This window comes from Rhincodon typus, chromosome 7, assembly GCF_021869965.1.
Source record: "Rhincodon typus isolate 14 chromosome 7, sRhiTyp1.1, whole genome shotgun sequence".
NCBI classification, from domain to species: Eukaryota; Metazoa; Chordata; class Chondrichthyes; order Orectolobiformes; family Rhincodontidae; genus Rhincodon; species Rhincodon typus.
Window position 1 is genome coordinate 38,984,754 of NC_063338.1, and position 14,829 is coordinate 38,999,582.

Here is a 14,829-nt window from a genome sequence, read left to right on the forward strand (position 1 = left end):
TTAGTTAACCAATCCTTTATCTACGCTATGTTACCATCATGTGCTTTTAACGTATATGGCAAGTTTGATGTGGCACCTTATCAAATACCTTTTTGAAATTCAGTACATCACATCTACCGATTCCTCTCTATCTATCATGGATGTTTGTCAAAACTCAAATAAATTAGTGAATTATAATTAGCTTTTCACACAACCATGTTGATTTTCCTGATCACATCATGAGCTTGTAAATATCCCGCCATAATAATGGATTCTAGAATCCTCCCTATGACAGATGTTCGGCGAAATGCCCCATAGTTTCCAGTTTCCTGCCTTCTTCCTTTTTTGAAAGGTGGTGTTCCATTTCTGATTTTCCAATTCACAGAGATCCTCCCAGAATCTGAAGAATTATGTAAGATTATAACCTAGGATTCTATTATCTGTCCCACCATTTCTTTTAAGAATCTGGAATGCAGGCTATCCAGTCCAGGGATTTGTCAACCCTTAGGCCCCATAGCTTTCCTTGCATCATTTCCCTGGTGATGGTGACTGCTTTGAGTTCATCCCTTCCTATCACCTCTATTTTTTAGCGAGTCTTCTGTGTTTTCTACTCCAAAGACAGACCTACAATACTTGTTGAAAATCTCTGCCACTTTTTGTTTTCTATCATTAATTCATCACTCTTGCTCTCTCTCTCTCTCTCTCTCTCTCTCTCTCTCTCTCTCTCTATCCATCTAGAAGACCAATACAAGCTTTAAAAATAAAAAAAAAATTGCTGGAGAAGCATCTAAGGAGAGAAAGCAGAGTTAATATTTTGAGTCCAATGACTCTTCAAAAGCAGCTTAAAATACTCTTTTTCTATTTGTATAGTTTTCAAGTTACTAGTGAGCTTTCTTTCATAGTCTGCTTTCTATATCTTCATTATCTTTTAGTCATTCTTTGCTGGTTCTTAAGGCTTGTCTGACCAATCAGCTACGACCAATTGCTGAAGAATAGTACATTGTTTCTTTCAATTTACTGCTTGCCTTAACTCACTTATTTAGCCACAGACAGTACATCCTTCTCATAGAACCCTTCTTTCTCACTGGGATAAATCTTCATTGTGAGTTATTAAATAGCTCCTTAAATCTCTCCCACAGCAATTTTACAGTCCGAGCTTCAAAGTTTACTTTAACCAGTTCTTCATAACTTCAGTTACCAAATAGCTACCTTCAATGTTCAAAAACTACTTCTCCCTTCCAAATAGAACGTGAAATGTATAACATTTTAATCACTGTTACCTACAGACTCTGTAGGTATGAGTTTATTGATTCACAACATAAATCAATATTTTTGAAATCAATAGTCTAACTGCTATTTCTATTTGCTGCTTTTTGTGGGTGGGAATTGCACACTTTTGCCACCCTCTGCATAAAGAAATATTTCCTAACTTCTCTCCTTAATGGCCCGTCACCAACTTTAAGTCAAGAAACGCTCATTCCAAGGCACAGTCAGCAGCAGAAAACATTTCTTGCTATCTTCCAAATTGATGTATCCCAGAATCCTTACGACCTAAAATCAAACCATCTTTTAACGGTCTATATTCAAGGAAATACAAGCCTGTCTTGCTTCTCCTTAAGTTTTAACATTTTGAGCCCAGGTAACATTCTGGTGAATCCGAGACAACAAGGTGCAGGGCTGGATGAACACAGCAGGCCAAGCAGCATCATAGGAGCAGAGAGGCTGACGTTTCGGGCCTAGACCCTTCATCAGATCCAACATTCTGGTGAATCTGTGCTGCGCTGTGTCCAAGACATGAGGAATATGTTCAGGTGCAATGCCCAGAACTCTACATTGCTTTATGTTCTAGTCCTCTATTATAAAGGCATACAATTAGAAAATGTTGTTTTATTCACTGTCTGTCATAACTGAAAAGCTAAAATATTTCAAAAACACATGAACATTTCTAATAATGTCATAATAGTAATGCAGCCTCAATGGAATGCATAAACTCAGACCTAAGTTTCATAAATGACAAGTTAATCTCCTTTGGTATAGCATACAGGGAATCAAGATCAACGGCGTTTTCAGAAGGGTTAGAAGGGTTAGATCAAAACGTAAAAACATAAAATTTGACAAGTTCATCATAAGTCAAAGAACTGATGAGGTGATTTAATACTGTTACAGGTAATATGGTTAATATCAAACAATTCACCATGAGTAATGTTACAGAAGATTCACAAACACTATTGTAGCCATTGTTACAAGTCACACACAAGCTATGAATTAATCGTACAGACAGGTCAATTTCAGCATTCTAGCTTCCTGAGAGTCCTTTTATCTTAGTTTACGTATCTGTTCATTTATACCTTTCTTTGATGAACGGGAAATGTTTTACAGTATCATCTTTAGACGACCTGCACATTTTTGCCATGGCACTGTTTTGTAGTTAGTCAACAGAATCAATAAGCGTTAACAGAGCCCCTGATACACGTGTTAATAACTGCATTTTATGACAATGGTGTTTGTTGTTGTATTTTGTTGTGGAAGTGCATGTACTATATTTTGATCAAGTTCTATTGTTACTTACATTTTCAATTCCAAAATGCTCGATTATTAACATACTATTTAAGCATGCTGTTTTATTAAACTAAAACACACACACACATAGATGGTGAAGATGACAGGGGAGTTGCAAATAATGTTTGTTGAGAAGTTGGGGAAGCATGAGGTTAAGAAGGCGGTGTTGAGGAACCAAGGGGAAAGTGAGGCTTGGCAGAAGGAGAAAGGTGTTAAGAGTTCAACAACTACTGTGGAATGCATTCGTTTGTGGGGGATTAACAGGAGGTGGGTGGTTTCTTTATTCTTTGATAAGATGTCGGCATCATTGTCAAGGCCATCATTTGCTGTGTTTCCCCAACTGCCTTTGATGTAAGAATCTTCACTAACCATTTCCAGAGGGCAGTTCAAAATCAACTACATGGCTGCTGCTGTAGAGTCATTCATATACCAGACCCATTAGTTGGATGGCAGGTTTCCTTCCCTAAAGGACACTAGTGAACCAAGTGGATTTTCACAAAATGAATGCCATAAATATAGTCAATAATCAAAGTGTAAACAGAGTCACTGAACATAGTTTCCAATTCCTGATTTATTTAATTGAATCAGAATTCCACTAGCTGCCATTGTGGGATTTGAAACTATATCCTTAAGACTTTAAGCATGCAATTCTGGAAGACTTGTTCATTGACACGACTTCTATACCACTAGCTCTTTATATGAAGAGAGTGGTCCAAGGTATGGAAATAGTCTTTTTAGGTGTGGAAATGGTGGGGTAGGTATCAGAGCTGGGGTTCAGTGCTAGCATCTATTCTGGAACCACATCATCAGTCACACCCCCATAACTTTCTTAACTTGTGAGTTAAAGACAAGCAAATGCTAATTATCGATAGTCTTAAGTTTAAATCCCACAGATAGGAATAACAGAAATTCAGTAAGCAGTAAATAGCTAAGGATCATAAAAACAAGATGTACATACATGGCAAACAAACTTGCCGCAATATAACAACTTCCAGACTTCCAAATGGACCAAAGGGCATGAAAACTGAAAGAACTTGATATACAGTTACTGTTGCAACATAAGGAAACATGGTAACCAATTAGAACACAATATCCCACAAAAAGTCATGAGATAAATGAGCAAACACCACATTAAATATTTGTTTGCCAGCAGCAAGTATCTTTCAGCACTGCTCAGTGTGTCAGTGGATAAATTTGTTTCTTGTCTCTATGATCACAAAAATTACTCCTGTGCCAGATTTCATTTCATGACTGCCATAAAGACATTTTTGTTTAAAACTAAAGTTCTGCCTCGGATTACTGACATCAGACAGTCTTAGATTGCTACCTTAATTGGAGTTAACAGTAATTATACTAACTATTCACAAACAGGTCAATCAGTCATATTCACCAGCTCAAGGTCAGTCTGATAGTGATGAGGAGAGGACGAGGTATGTTTCCTATTTTTAAACTTACTTTTCCACAAATCTGAATGGTGATGTTCAAATGGGCTAGTGTCACTGGCAGCTTAAAAACAGGAGTTTTAAACAAAAAAGAACTTGCAAATTGATCATCAAAATGGCAAGGCCCTGGGGCAAGTATGGGCAGAAAAGCAATATGACAAATAAACCCAAGTGACTCTCACAACTGTACCTATGAAAAAGGATCAAATGCAGAACGGCAACAAAGACATCATCATGGCTTGTCATTATAAATTCTAAGTTCAATATCATGGCTCAAAAAGGAACTAACATCGATGCAGATGTCCACAATAGTGTTTATAAAGGCTTCAAATTTACATTGCGTAAAACGTCATGATTATTATGTGGCCATATTGTGAGGAACACACAGACACAAAACCTTGATTGCCTTTAACTGTTCTAGTTTCTTCATTGCAGGCAACAAGGATCAAAACCATTTATTAAACAGACAAAAAAAACTAAAACTGAGAATTTAACTTCACGGATGTTTGAAAAAAAATCTTGGAATCCCAAACAATAAAACAGACTTGTCAATTGGGATAAATCATTGGTTGCAATTACAAGTTTTATTTTATGCTTACTTTTTGTTAACAGTCCAGTAGATATCTCTGGAATTTTTTTTGTTCTGATTAAGTATTTCCTTTGTGTCTATATACTGTGTGAAAGGAACACTGATTTTGACAAGATTCCAGCACAGGAATATCAAGGGGCCATGACAGGAAAACCATTCAGTAAGACTTATGTTTTATCACAAAATGATTTTAAAATATATTTCCTGTGCTAACTGATTACACTGGAAATAACTAATTTGCTTTAACATTACCTTACATTGCAAGAATTCCAAAATATTACAAGATATCATTTTGATAGACTTTTCAAATTACACTTATCCCAATGGCAAGTCTCCCAGAGGCAAAATGTGTTAACCTTTTGTTATTGTGTTGCAATTACAACCCCACAGCCTACACAACTGGCCAACTGCTAGAGATATTGGTTCATCTATTTTTCGGTGATCCAAGATTTATTGCACAGCATGTAGCTTGCAATAGAATTCTTTAAAACCAACAGATATAGAAAAATGTACAAGTCAGAAGATATATTTCCATATTTATTGCGGAACGTATGATTGTACCAGTTTGGGGAAAAAGAAACATTTATTGCAATGGACTTTGAGCTTAAGCCTCAAGAAATCCTAAATTACCTTTAATACTTGACCAGAGATCCAAACTTGTAGGTCAAAAGTCTGCTACTGATAGAAACCGTGTAACTTGGAAGCATAAAAGATGCAAATTCTAGAATCTTGATCAATAATGCTGACTGCAGTTTGTGAGCCAACTTCAGAATTTGCAAACCGCAGGCATGGCCCTTTGCAAAATCTCCATTCATCCAACATCCCTCCTATGAAAGAATGCTATGTTCACCATAAACTGCGCCAATAATCCTAGCTTTGCAGTATGTTTTGGCATTTCATATTGGCTAGCAAGAAATTTTGTACAAGTAGGGGACTTTATGAATTAGTTAGAAGTTTATCAAAAACATAGGGCCTGTAGCTTCAAATGAAATCTTCCACCACAGCTACTGACTTGAGCTAAACATCACCTCCACGATGAGGCATAGAGAAGTGAAAATAAAACCAGCTTTGAAAACTAGTTGTCAAGAGTAGTCGGCTCACCCGTCACAAATTTTTTTTAATGAAATAAATCGACCATGAAGTCTGGGGCTAGGGTCCAAACTAGCTCTCCTCTGAGCAATGATGCCCACTCAGTGTTCACTTTGCAGGGGATCAGTCTTGGTATTCGTCTGATGACAGATGAGAACATCAATTTTCTTCTTTGAAGTAGTTCAGGGGCATGACCAGAGAAAGTAAGGTCAGAGACCTAATCACCATATCCAACAAAGCATCTAAAATAGTTGGGGAAAATAACTTCTCTGCCCACTCTCCAATCCTCTCCTTCAGGACTCACCTACTTTTCTCTCAATCTCACCAAAAGGCCCATCAATAGACCCTAACTGTCACAGCTCTTTGCCTCTTGCTCTCAAAGCCTCTACTCACCAGCTCAGCTTAGACTAGGGTCATATGACTTCTCCAGAATCAAAATGTATTCATAACATGAAAAAATCTGGGACGACTAATGTAAGCTTCGCAGGCACTGTAGAGCATTCTAACATGGTGAAGGAAGAGTCAATCTGGTTTACAAAAGGAAATTAGATGAGCACCTAAGAAAAATATGTGCAGGACTACAGGAAAATAAATAGTTGGGTAGGGCTAGTTTAATTGCTCTTCTAAAGAGCTGACAGATATTATGGGTCACCTTTTGTAGCAGAAATGCTCCAAGTTCATGTAGTGAGTTATAAAAAAAAGAATATTATTGCTCTTTATATTATGTAGTGGAAACGATAATGACTACATTGTATAATGAAAGATGAAAGGAAGCTGAATTTCTCTTTGGAAGCAAGTTTGAGATAATCAAATTAAAACACAATAGTTTGGCTACTAGGAGGCATTAGGAATTTAGAAGCAAGAATATTGGATTGTACTTGTGAGAAAAACCTCCTGAACGAGTTACTATTGAAAGCCACTAATGTATTGTAGAAGGAACTAAAGAGGCTACCTTCTGGAGAGGCAAGGCACTGGAGGGATCAAGCGTCAATTGAACAGTTCAAGGCAAATAAGTGGGGCTACTGACTCTAAATGCCCTCAACTGCAATTTCCATTCATAGGCTTCCAATTTAATTTGAAAATGCTAGAGTTACAACATGACCTGTTCCACAAACACATGTCTGAAAAGTTTCTCAAATAAATGAGCTATCAAGTGCAATTATTTGGGTCCTAGTTTTCTTACCTGGATTACAGTCTGTCAGGAGTGAGCAAATAGAAAGTAGAACCTTTGAAATGGTCAGAGCTGGGCTCCAGTTGTCTTTCAAGATGTCCAGACAGATTACTCCCTGACTGTTAATATTGCAGTGATAGATTCTGGTCCGGAAAGTTACCTAAAGATAACATGTAAATGTAAAGAATTGTTCTTTATAGCAAACCAAACATTTAATAATACTGTCAATGACGATACAGTTCTCTGTAAATTTGGTCAATACCTAGGCCTCATTTGGTTTGAAAAGGAATCAACAGGATAAACAAGCTTGAGGAGGAGGAGAATAAGCTGAAGTGAAACGAAGGAAGAGATGGGAAGTTTGCTCAATGTGAAGAGATGGTGGCAGTAGAAGTTTTCAATTTTCAAGCTAAGCTACTCTCTCAAACCGCAGGAAGTAAAACAGTTGTGGAATGAATTGTACATTTGCCATATTTGGAATACAATCTAAACTTCCACATGGATAATTTAATGCAGCATAACCATCACCTTAAGAAGAAAAAATACAAACTAATGGAAATTCAAATACACCTATTAGAACTTGTAAAGAGAAAGGCAGGTTGTGATGTTTATAACTAGTAAGGTCTGACAAGGATGCCTGAGGGCATGTGGATCAAGGGATCAGGTGATGGTTTTGTGCAATTGGCTGAGAACCTATCTGGCCGTACATGCAAAACAAGTCATCAGTGGGGTACAGCGTTGGTTTGAGAGCGTGTTGGAATAAAGCTCTGAGCAGAAAAGCATCCATCTGGACTCTCTCCAAACAACATTTTAACCTTTAGTGTTTATCAAGGTTATAATGACAAATTGGATATATCTCTTCAGAGATTGATCAGGTAAGTGGGCCAGCATTTCAATACAATAGCCTGCTTCTAAGAACTGGCATAGGATCCCCACCTCAACAATAGACAGAACTCTGCCCTGCCTGCTGAAGACTTTCTTGAAAAAAAAAAGTAATTCTTTAATATCACAGTTTTGAGGAATGGCATCCACCTGGAACAAAATAATTTACGTTCTTTCAACTAATGATTCCTACTTCCCAAATTAAACAGCTAAAGACTGAAAATGAATAGAATCTAGATAATAGGATAATCAGATAAGTGCCACAATGTACATTATTTCAATAACTCAGTCACAACCTGTGGAAAATATATTTCTGAAGGAATGCTTCCAATTATTCGGACCAGTGCAAGATAAAAGGATTCGCCAAGATATGTCTTTTTAGCACTGCGTAATATTTAACTGTTGAAACACATTTGGTCAAGCAGATTTAGCAGAGCTCTTTGTCTCAACTCCTTTTATCTCCCACTTATCATTTGGATATTCAGGTTTTAGTTTAAAATGATTGTTTAATATGTTCAGCTGTTTCAGTTGGTATTTAGTCACAGTTCCAGTGGTTATCTGGTCTTCAGCAGCGAAAAACAGTTCAAGTATGAGCAGTAGAAGCAGGAAGGTTCCTTGCATCACAACTTTCTATCTGATCTGTAGCAGTTAGATAATGTACATAAAATGTCATGGTACTTTGGAACGTGCACTTCCATTCAGGAAATACGAATTGGAATGAGAATCATTAATACATAGCGCCATCACAGTCATGATGAACCAAATGGTTCCTTCATTTCTTCAGAATTCTAATCTAGAGCTTGTTGGAACTTAAAAATGAATCAAAATTAATTATAAAACATCAGTAAGAGCGAATACTTAAAGCTGCAAAACCAAAGATAAGTGTTGCAGGAATATTATTGATTAACTTTGCAAAAGAACTGCGATGCAAGATGGGAAATGAAAACAGAAAACAAAGGATAAATAAAATTATACAATATTCTTTATTAAGTCAAGGGAATTTAAAACACAACGTCCCTCATCTCCTAAAACAACTACAATGACATGGCTTTGTTACATGTGATACAGAAAGATCCTTAGAAGAGGAGAGGAAGGTTTTATTAGGGTTTCCAAGGTGGAGGTTGGGACTTGTGACGATGCTGTCACTTCAAAAAGTGAATTTTGTCCTGGGTTTTTTGAAGAGAGGTTGTAAAGGCAACCAGAGGTGGCTATGGCAAGTGGCCTAAGTCAACAATCAGAGGAGGCCTTTAGGTCTTTTTTTGAAAAACAGTTCGAATAATGCAAGGGGAGTGGCCAGTTCTCCCAGGTCAGCTTTGTTTTTTTTTAGCTGTAGCAGTAAGAAACTGTTTGGGTCCCAGAAGAGTTGGTGCTTCAGTAAGTGAATCCTAACTGTTACTTTCTCTGAAATCTCTCGATGTTGTTTTGTCTTGGATTGCAGAATTGCATCTAAGAATCTGTGTCTGAATTTACCTTTTGGCCAAGGGGTATGTATGTTTATGGAATATTACTCTATTGGAACAGTTAAGTAGTAATAGGTACTGTAACTATTATTTGGTTAAGCTTTTCAGTAAAGTTATTCGAAATTCCTCATTCTTTTGTTGGTATTTTAACTATATTGTTTAAGTAAATTGTGCTTTGCTTAATGTTGAGTGATTTGACCATCTGGAACATGCACTTCACGTCTATCTTTAAAATAAGGAAAAGTTAGGGTCTCGGTTACATTCTTAAAATATTTTGAGGGGGGTCTAGTCTGGTCCATAACAAATTGGGGGCTCATCCAAGATATAACTCCATAATTCCAATTTGGGTTTAGGGCTGTTGGACTCAAAAGGTGGCGAGTGGTGCGTGTTTCGGTCTTTTGTTTCTGTGTTAAATTTGGTTGGTTTAAACAGGGCATGCTTTGTGTAACAGAGAGATAACAAGGTGTAGAGCTGGATGAACACAGCAGGCCAAGCAGCATCAGAGGAGCAGGAAGGCTGACATTTCGGGCCTAGACCCTTCTTCAGAAGTGTGTAATAATGTAATGTAATGGTTTGTGTAATAATGGCTCTTTCTATCACTCAGCGTTTTCCGGGGTGGAAGAAGTGACTTCAGGAGTCTTACAAAAGGTGATCAAGGCAAAGCTGTTGGAATTGGTGGACAAGCTGGTCTTGGGGTTGCCTTTGTGAGAAAAAGGAAGGTAATTACAGCAGTAGCTTGGCATTTAAGTTTGCTGGAAATGCCATCGGAATCTTTGCAATTGGTCAGAATTCTAATGCAGATGAAGCAGCTTGAACATTAAAAGGAACTGACACAATTTGAATTTCAATCAAAAGCAGAAAAAAAGAGACAAAGAACAGCCCTGGCAGAACAAAATGAAAAGGAAAGGAAGGCCCTTGATGAAAGGGAGAAAGACAGAGAAGAAAAGCACAAAGACTAGAGTTTGAACTTCAGAAGTTGGCAAGTAGACAGGAAAGTCAACTTAAAAAGGATGGAGGTAAAAGGTAGAAGGTAGGATTAGAGAGGAGGATAGCGATGACAAACCAACCCATTGTAGCCAATGGGCTAGTGGGAATCTGTTTAAATATGTCCAAACGTTGCCTTAATTCGACGATAATGATGTAGAATCCTTTTCCATTTTATTCGAGAAAGTGGCAAAACTAATGAAGTGGCCGGTGATCATGTGGGTTTTGTTGATCCAAACAAAGTTGGTAGGTAGATCTAGTGGGGTATTTACATCACTATCTGGGGAGTATGAGGAGATGAAGAAAGCCATCTTAAGAGCATGAGCTAGTGCCAGAAGCCTACAGACAACATTTCAAGAATCTAAGGAAGTAAACCTATTGAAAGAGTGCAGAAAATTTCAGTGGACAGCAGAACACATTTGACAGCCTGAAAGCTGTGTTAACCACTGTTCACCACACCTAATTATGCAAAGCCATTCAAGGTTGCTATCGCTGCAAGTGACATGGGTGTCAGTGCTGTACTCTTACAAAGCGACGATGAGAAGATGGAAAACCTACAGGGTATTTTCCCATAAAGTTCAATACTCATCAATAGAAATATTCCACACTTGAGGAGGAGACCTTGAGTTTGGTGTTGATGTTGCAACACTGAAATTGCCATTAATGTGTATGAGACAATTGTATATACTGATCATAACCTATTCAAGTTTTTGGAGAAATTTAAAGGACAAAAATTCCAGACTGTTTAGATGGAGCTTATTATTGTAGCCATATACACATGGCAGAACAAGAAAACGTAATTACCAATGCTTTATTGTGACTTGGATGAAGAAAGACTGAGGCATTCAGTCGCAGGAGTAAACAGACTGAAATAGAATGTAGCAGTAAATGACTGCATGATTAGAGTCAATGTAATGTATTTGTATTGTAGTGTACTAACAGAGTAAGACTAAAATGAAGCCATCTTTGTATGTTGAGGGGTCATTTCTTTTTAAAAAGGGGGAGATGTGACGGTGCTGTCAATTTAAAAAAGGTTATTTTGTCCTAGATTTTTTTTGGAGAGAGGTTGTAAAAACTGAGTCTCCAGTGGCTAATCACAGGAGGTCTTTACATGTATTTTTGAAAAACAGTTGGAACAATAGAAGGGGTGTGGCTAGATCTCACAGATCAAGCTTTCTGTCTTTTTTTAAGCTGTAGCAGTCAGAAGCTGTTTGGGTCCCAGAAGAGTTGGAGCTCCAATAAATGATTCTTAACTGCCCCTTTCTCTGAAATCTCTCTTGATATTGTTTCCTCCTGGATTGGAGAATTGCATCTAAGAATCTGTGTCTGAATTCACCGTTTCGCCAAAGCATGTGTTTATGGGATATTACTATATTGGAACAGTTAATTAGTAATCGTTACTGTATCTATTATTCAGTTAAGTTTTCCGATAGTTGTGATTCTCCATTCCTCTTTCTTTTGTTTGTATTTTAACTATAGTGTTTACGTACATTGTGTTTTGCTTAACGTTGAATGGTTTGATCAGTCGCGTCGCATCTGGAACATGCACTTCACATCTACCTTTAAAATAAGCAAACGTTAGGGTCTAGGCTACATTCTTAAAGTATTTTGAGGGGGTCTGGTCTGGCTTGTAACAAACTACAAGCTCAATTATGGGTTTGAGAGATCCAAGGAAATGGGTGCCACAAAGCTGCCCCTCCACCACCCCAATAACCCGTCACACTCAATCATCTTCACTCCCCATTCCTAGATCTTCTCGTCTGTTCCTTTCCACGTCACAGTTTTCAATGAGGGATTAGAATAATTTTCAAGCTTTGTAATGGGGTCATAGTGGAAAAAAGCTTTTGAAGCTCTGAGGTAAAGTAAACAGTCATATATCATGTAGAATATCGTACAGTCAACCACTCAAAACTATTTGAAATGTATTTAAATAATGTAACATGAAGAATTACCTTTGGTGGTTTGAATGGATAATCAGATGAGAAAGTGATGTCCAGAAAAAAAACACCTCCCTCATAAACTGAACCAGGAGGACCTAGTATGGTAGATCGCCACTCATATATATTGTCGCCTTTTGGACCAGCACTGAAATAAATTCATTGAAAGTATATTAAACATATTACTTGCAACAACTCAGAAGAATCGTCTTGTATCAAAGCGTTTTTTGCATGTGATATTTTACACAACTAGATAGGACGGCAACACCTTGCACAATAAACAGAAATAGTGATCAAGTTTCAAACGTGTTCATAATAGACAGACAAAATGGACAAACTCTGCACAAATTCAGATAAATTACCTATCACCCATGATGCACGTCACATTGCATGCCGAGTTTCATAACTTAAATTCTATCAAAGTCCATTACTTGCATTTGTACAACATTGTCTATTTTACCCCATTATCTCAACAGCTTTTCTGACTAATTTTCAGTATTCCTTCCTGGTCTTTCACTAACAACCTTCCAAAATTCCAAACTGTCCAAAACATATATAGTTATCTCTGCCAGTATCAAATCTGAATCTTTACTCATGATATCAAGGGCATAAACTAGCTACGCAATCCCCACTGCACTAAATCTACGGCTTAGCAGCACCATATGTTGCAATCCTCGTCAACCCTACATCCCACCCATTGTATTCTATACCTTATTTCAGTCTTTTATGCAACTTGTTCCCTTCCATTGCCCATATGTTGATGGCAGAGCTGTCTGCCACCATGCTGTATTCTCCATTTTTCACTCAATTTTGCTGCTTCTCTGCATTTCTTTTTCTCTTTGTGGTTCATGAAAACCCATTGCTGATCAAGCTTTTAATCCCATCTCCTAATTCCCCCCTCACTCTGAAATATGTTGAAGTTACGCAACAATTGTGACAATATGATGCTGTATAATGCTACTGATGTTTAATATTCAACGCTAAAAAACTCCATAATTATAGTAATCTTAAAATGTACTGAATTCTAAAAACTGTTAGTAATTAGAATCCCCATCCACCCAGTCGTGAGCTCCAAAACCTGAAATGCAAATTTCCTATTGATTGCATATGGACTCATAATTAGAGTCAGAGTATGGAAACAGAGCCTTTGGTCCAACAAATCCATGCCAACCATAAGCCCAAACTAAACTAGTCCCACCTGCCTGCACTTGGCCTATATCCCTCCTAACATTTTTTTATTCATTTACTTCTCAGAATGTCTTTTAAAGACTAACTGTACCCACATCCACCACTCCCTCTCAAAATTCAGTGCACACACAAACCACTGTGTAAAAAAAATGCCCCTCATGTCTTATTTAAATCTTTCTCCTCTGACCTTAAAATCTCACCTCTTGAAATCCCTAATCTTAGGGAAAAGGCACCTGTCATTCATCTTATCTATACCCCTCTATTTTATAAACCTCTATAAGGTCACCTCTCAAACTCCTACGCTCCAGTCAAAAAAGTCCCAGCCTATCCAGCTTCTCCTTATAACTCAAATCCTCCATTTCCAGCAACATCCTGGTAACTGTCAGATTGTCACATCTTTCCCAAGTTTCATTCATTTGGAAAAAAATGGCAAGACAGAGCAAGCCTGTCAAAAATGCCATTTTTCCCCACAATGCCCTTCACAAACACTGACAGCAAGCCTCCAAACTGACAATGACGGTCTTTGAAACATTTGGGCCAATTGAGAGTCAAGAGAGTAGCACAGCCTGTTATAATGACACTGCGGTGAATTTCTAAGCCAGGGCTGTCACAAGCCAAGTCATATGGTTATCTGCAACCTGAAACTTGTCAGCACATCATTTCATTGCTGCACTGGTGACTTTTGAAGTTGGTACCATAGAAAGTAATGGCACTATGAAAAAACTTCAGACAACACAAACTGCATTTTATCCAATTAGCTTTCAGTTCACATCATTTTGTGAGTGAACCATCTGTATCCTGTCCTGCAATTTCAGTCAGCCAAAAGGTAGTGTTTTTCTAATTACTCCATAGTTGAAACAGGGACCCTAACAGTATGACTTGGTTTTACGTAATTAGATGGCCAAACAAGGTGCATTTCCAGCAGTGGACATTTCAACATCCAGCTCTGGTGGTGATGGAAGAATTGTTTTCCAAACCATCAGTGAAAATTGTAGGTTTCTGTAAGTTAATGAAATCCAGACAACTTGGACTCAGCAAATGGTAGTTAATTACTTCAACACAGGACAACAGACAGCTTGTGTTCTTTACACACTACACAAATTGAGACAGCACATTTCAACACAGTTATTTCTGCTATAACACGTTATGTTCACGCGAACTGGCTGTAATGCAATTGATGAATAGTGGACGCTGTTGGGGTAACGCGAACTTTTTACTGTACCGTACAGCTATTTCCCTATAACGTGATTTTCTATGGCGATTTTCTACAGTGTGAGGTCACACGAGAACACAACTATTGTGGTATAGGAGAAATACCTGTATTGTCGAATAGCTCATGGAAAAAATTGAGCCCTTGTGATGGTTTCTACTCATGTTGGAGAAAACAAAACTATCAAACAAGAGAACATGGGAGGCTGGTGCAAACACATAATGCTGTAGAAACTCTGGAAGTCTGGCAGTATCCGTAGACAGAGAAACAGGAGTTAATATTTCAAGTCTGGTATGATTCTTAATCAGAATCTTTTCTGAAGAGGTCAGATTGGACTCAAAA

At 37.7% G+C, this 14,829-nt stretch overlaps 1 protein-coding gene across 4 annotated transcripts in view; it reads right to left on the reverse strand.

Annotated features, from left to right (window-relative positions):
- Positions 1-14,829, reverse strand: part of ube2e3 (ubiquitin-conjugating enzyme E2E 3 (UBC4/5 homolog, yeast)) — a 122,003-nt gene that overhangs the window by 12,939 nt on the left and 94,235 nt on the right. For all 4 annotated transcript variants that reach the window (XM_048598763.1, XM_020524723.2, XM_020524709.2 and 1 more), the window contains exons 4-5: positions 12,105-12,237; positions 6,842-6,989 (exon numbers count right to left, since the gene is read on the reverse strand). In XM_048598763.1, the coding sequence (XP_048454720.1) occupies positions 6,842-6,989; positions 12,105-12,237 (281 nt within the window). The remainder of the gene's footprint in view (positions 1-6,841; positions 6,990-12,104; positions 12,238-14,829) is intronic.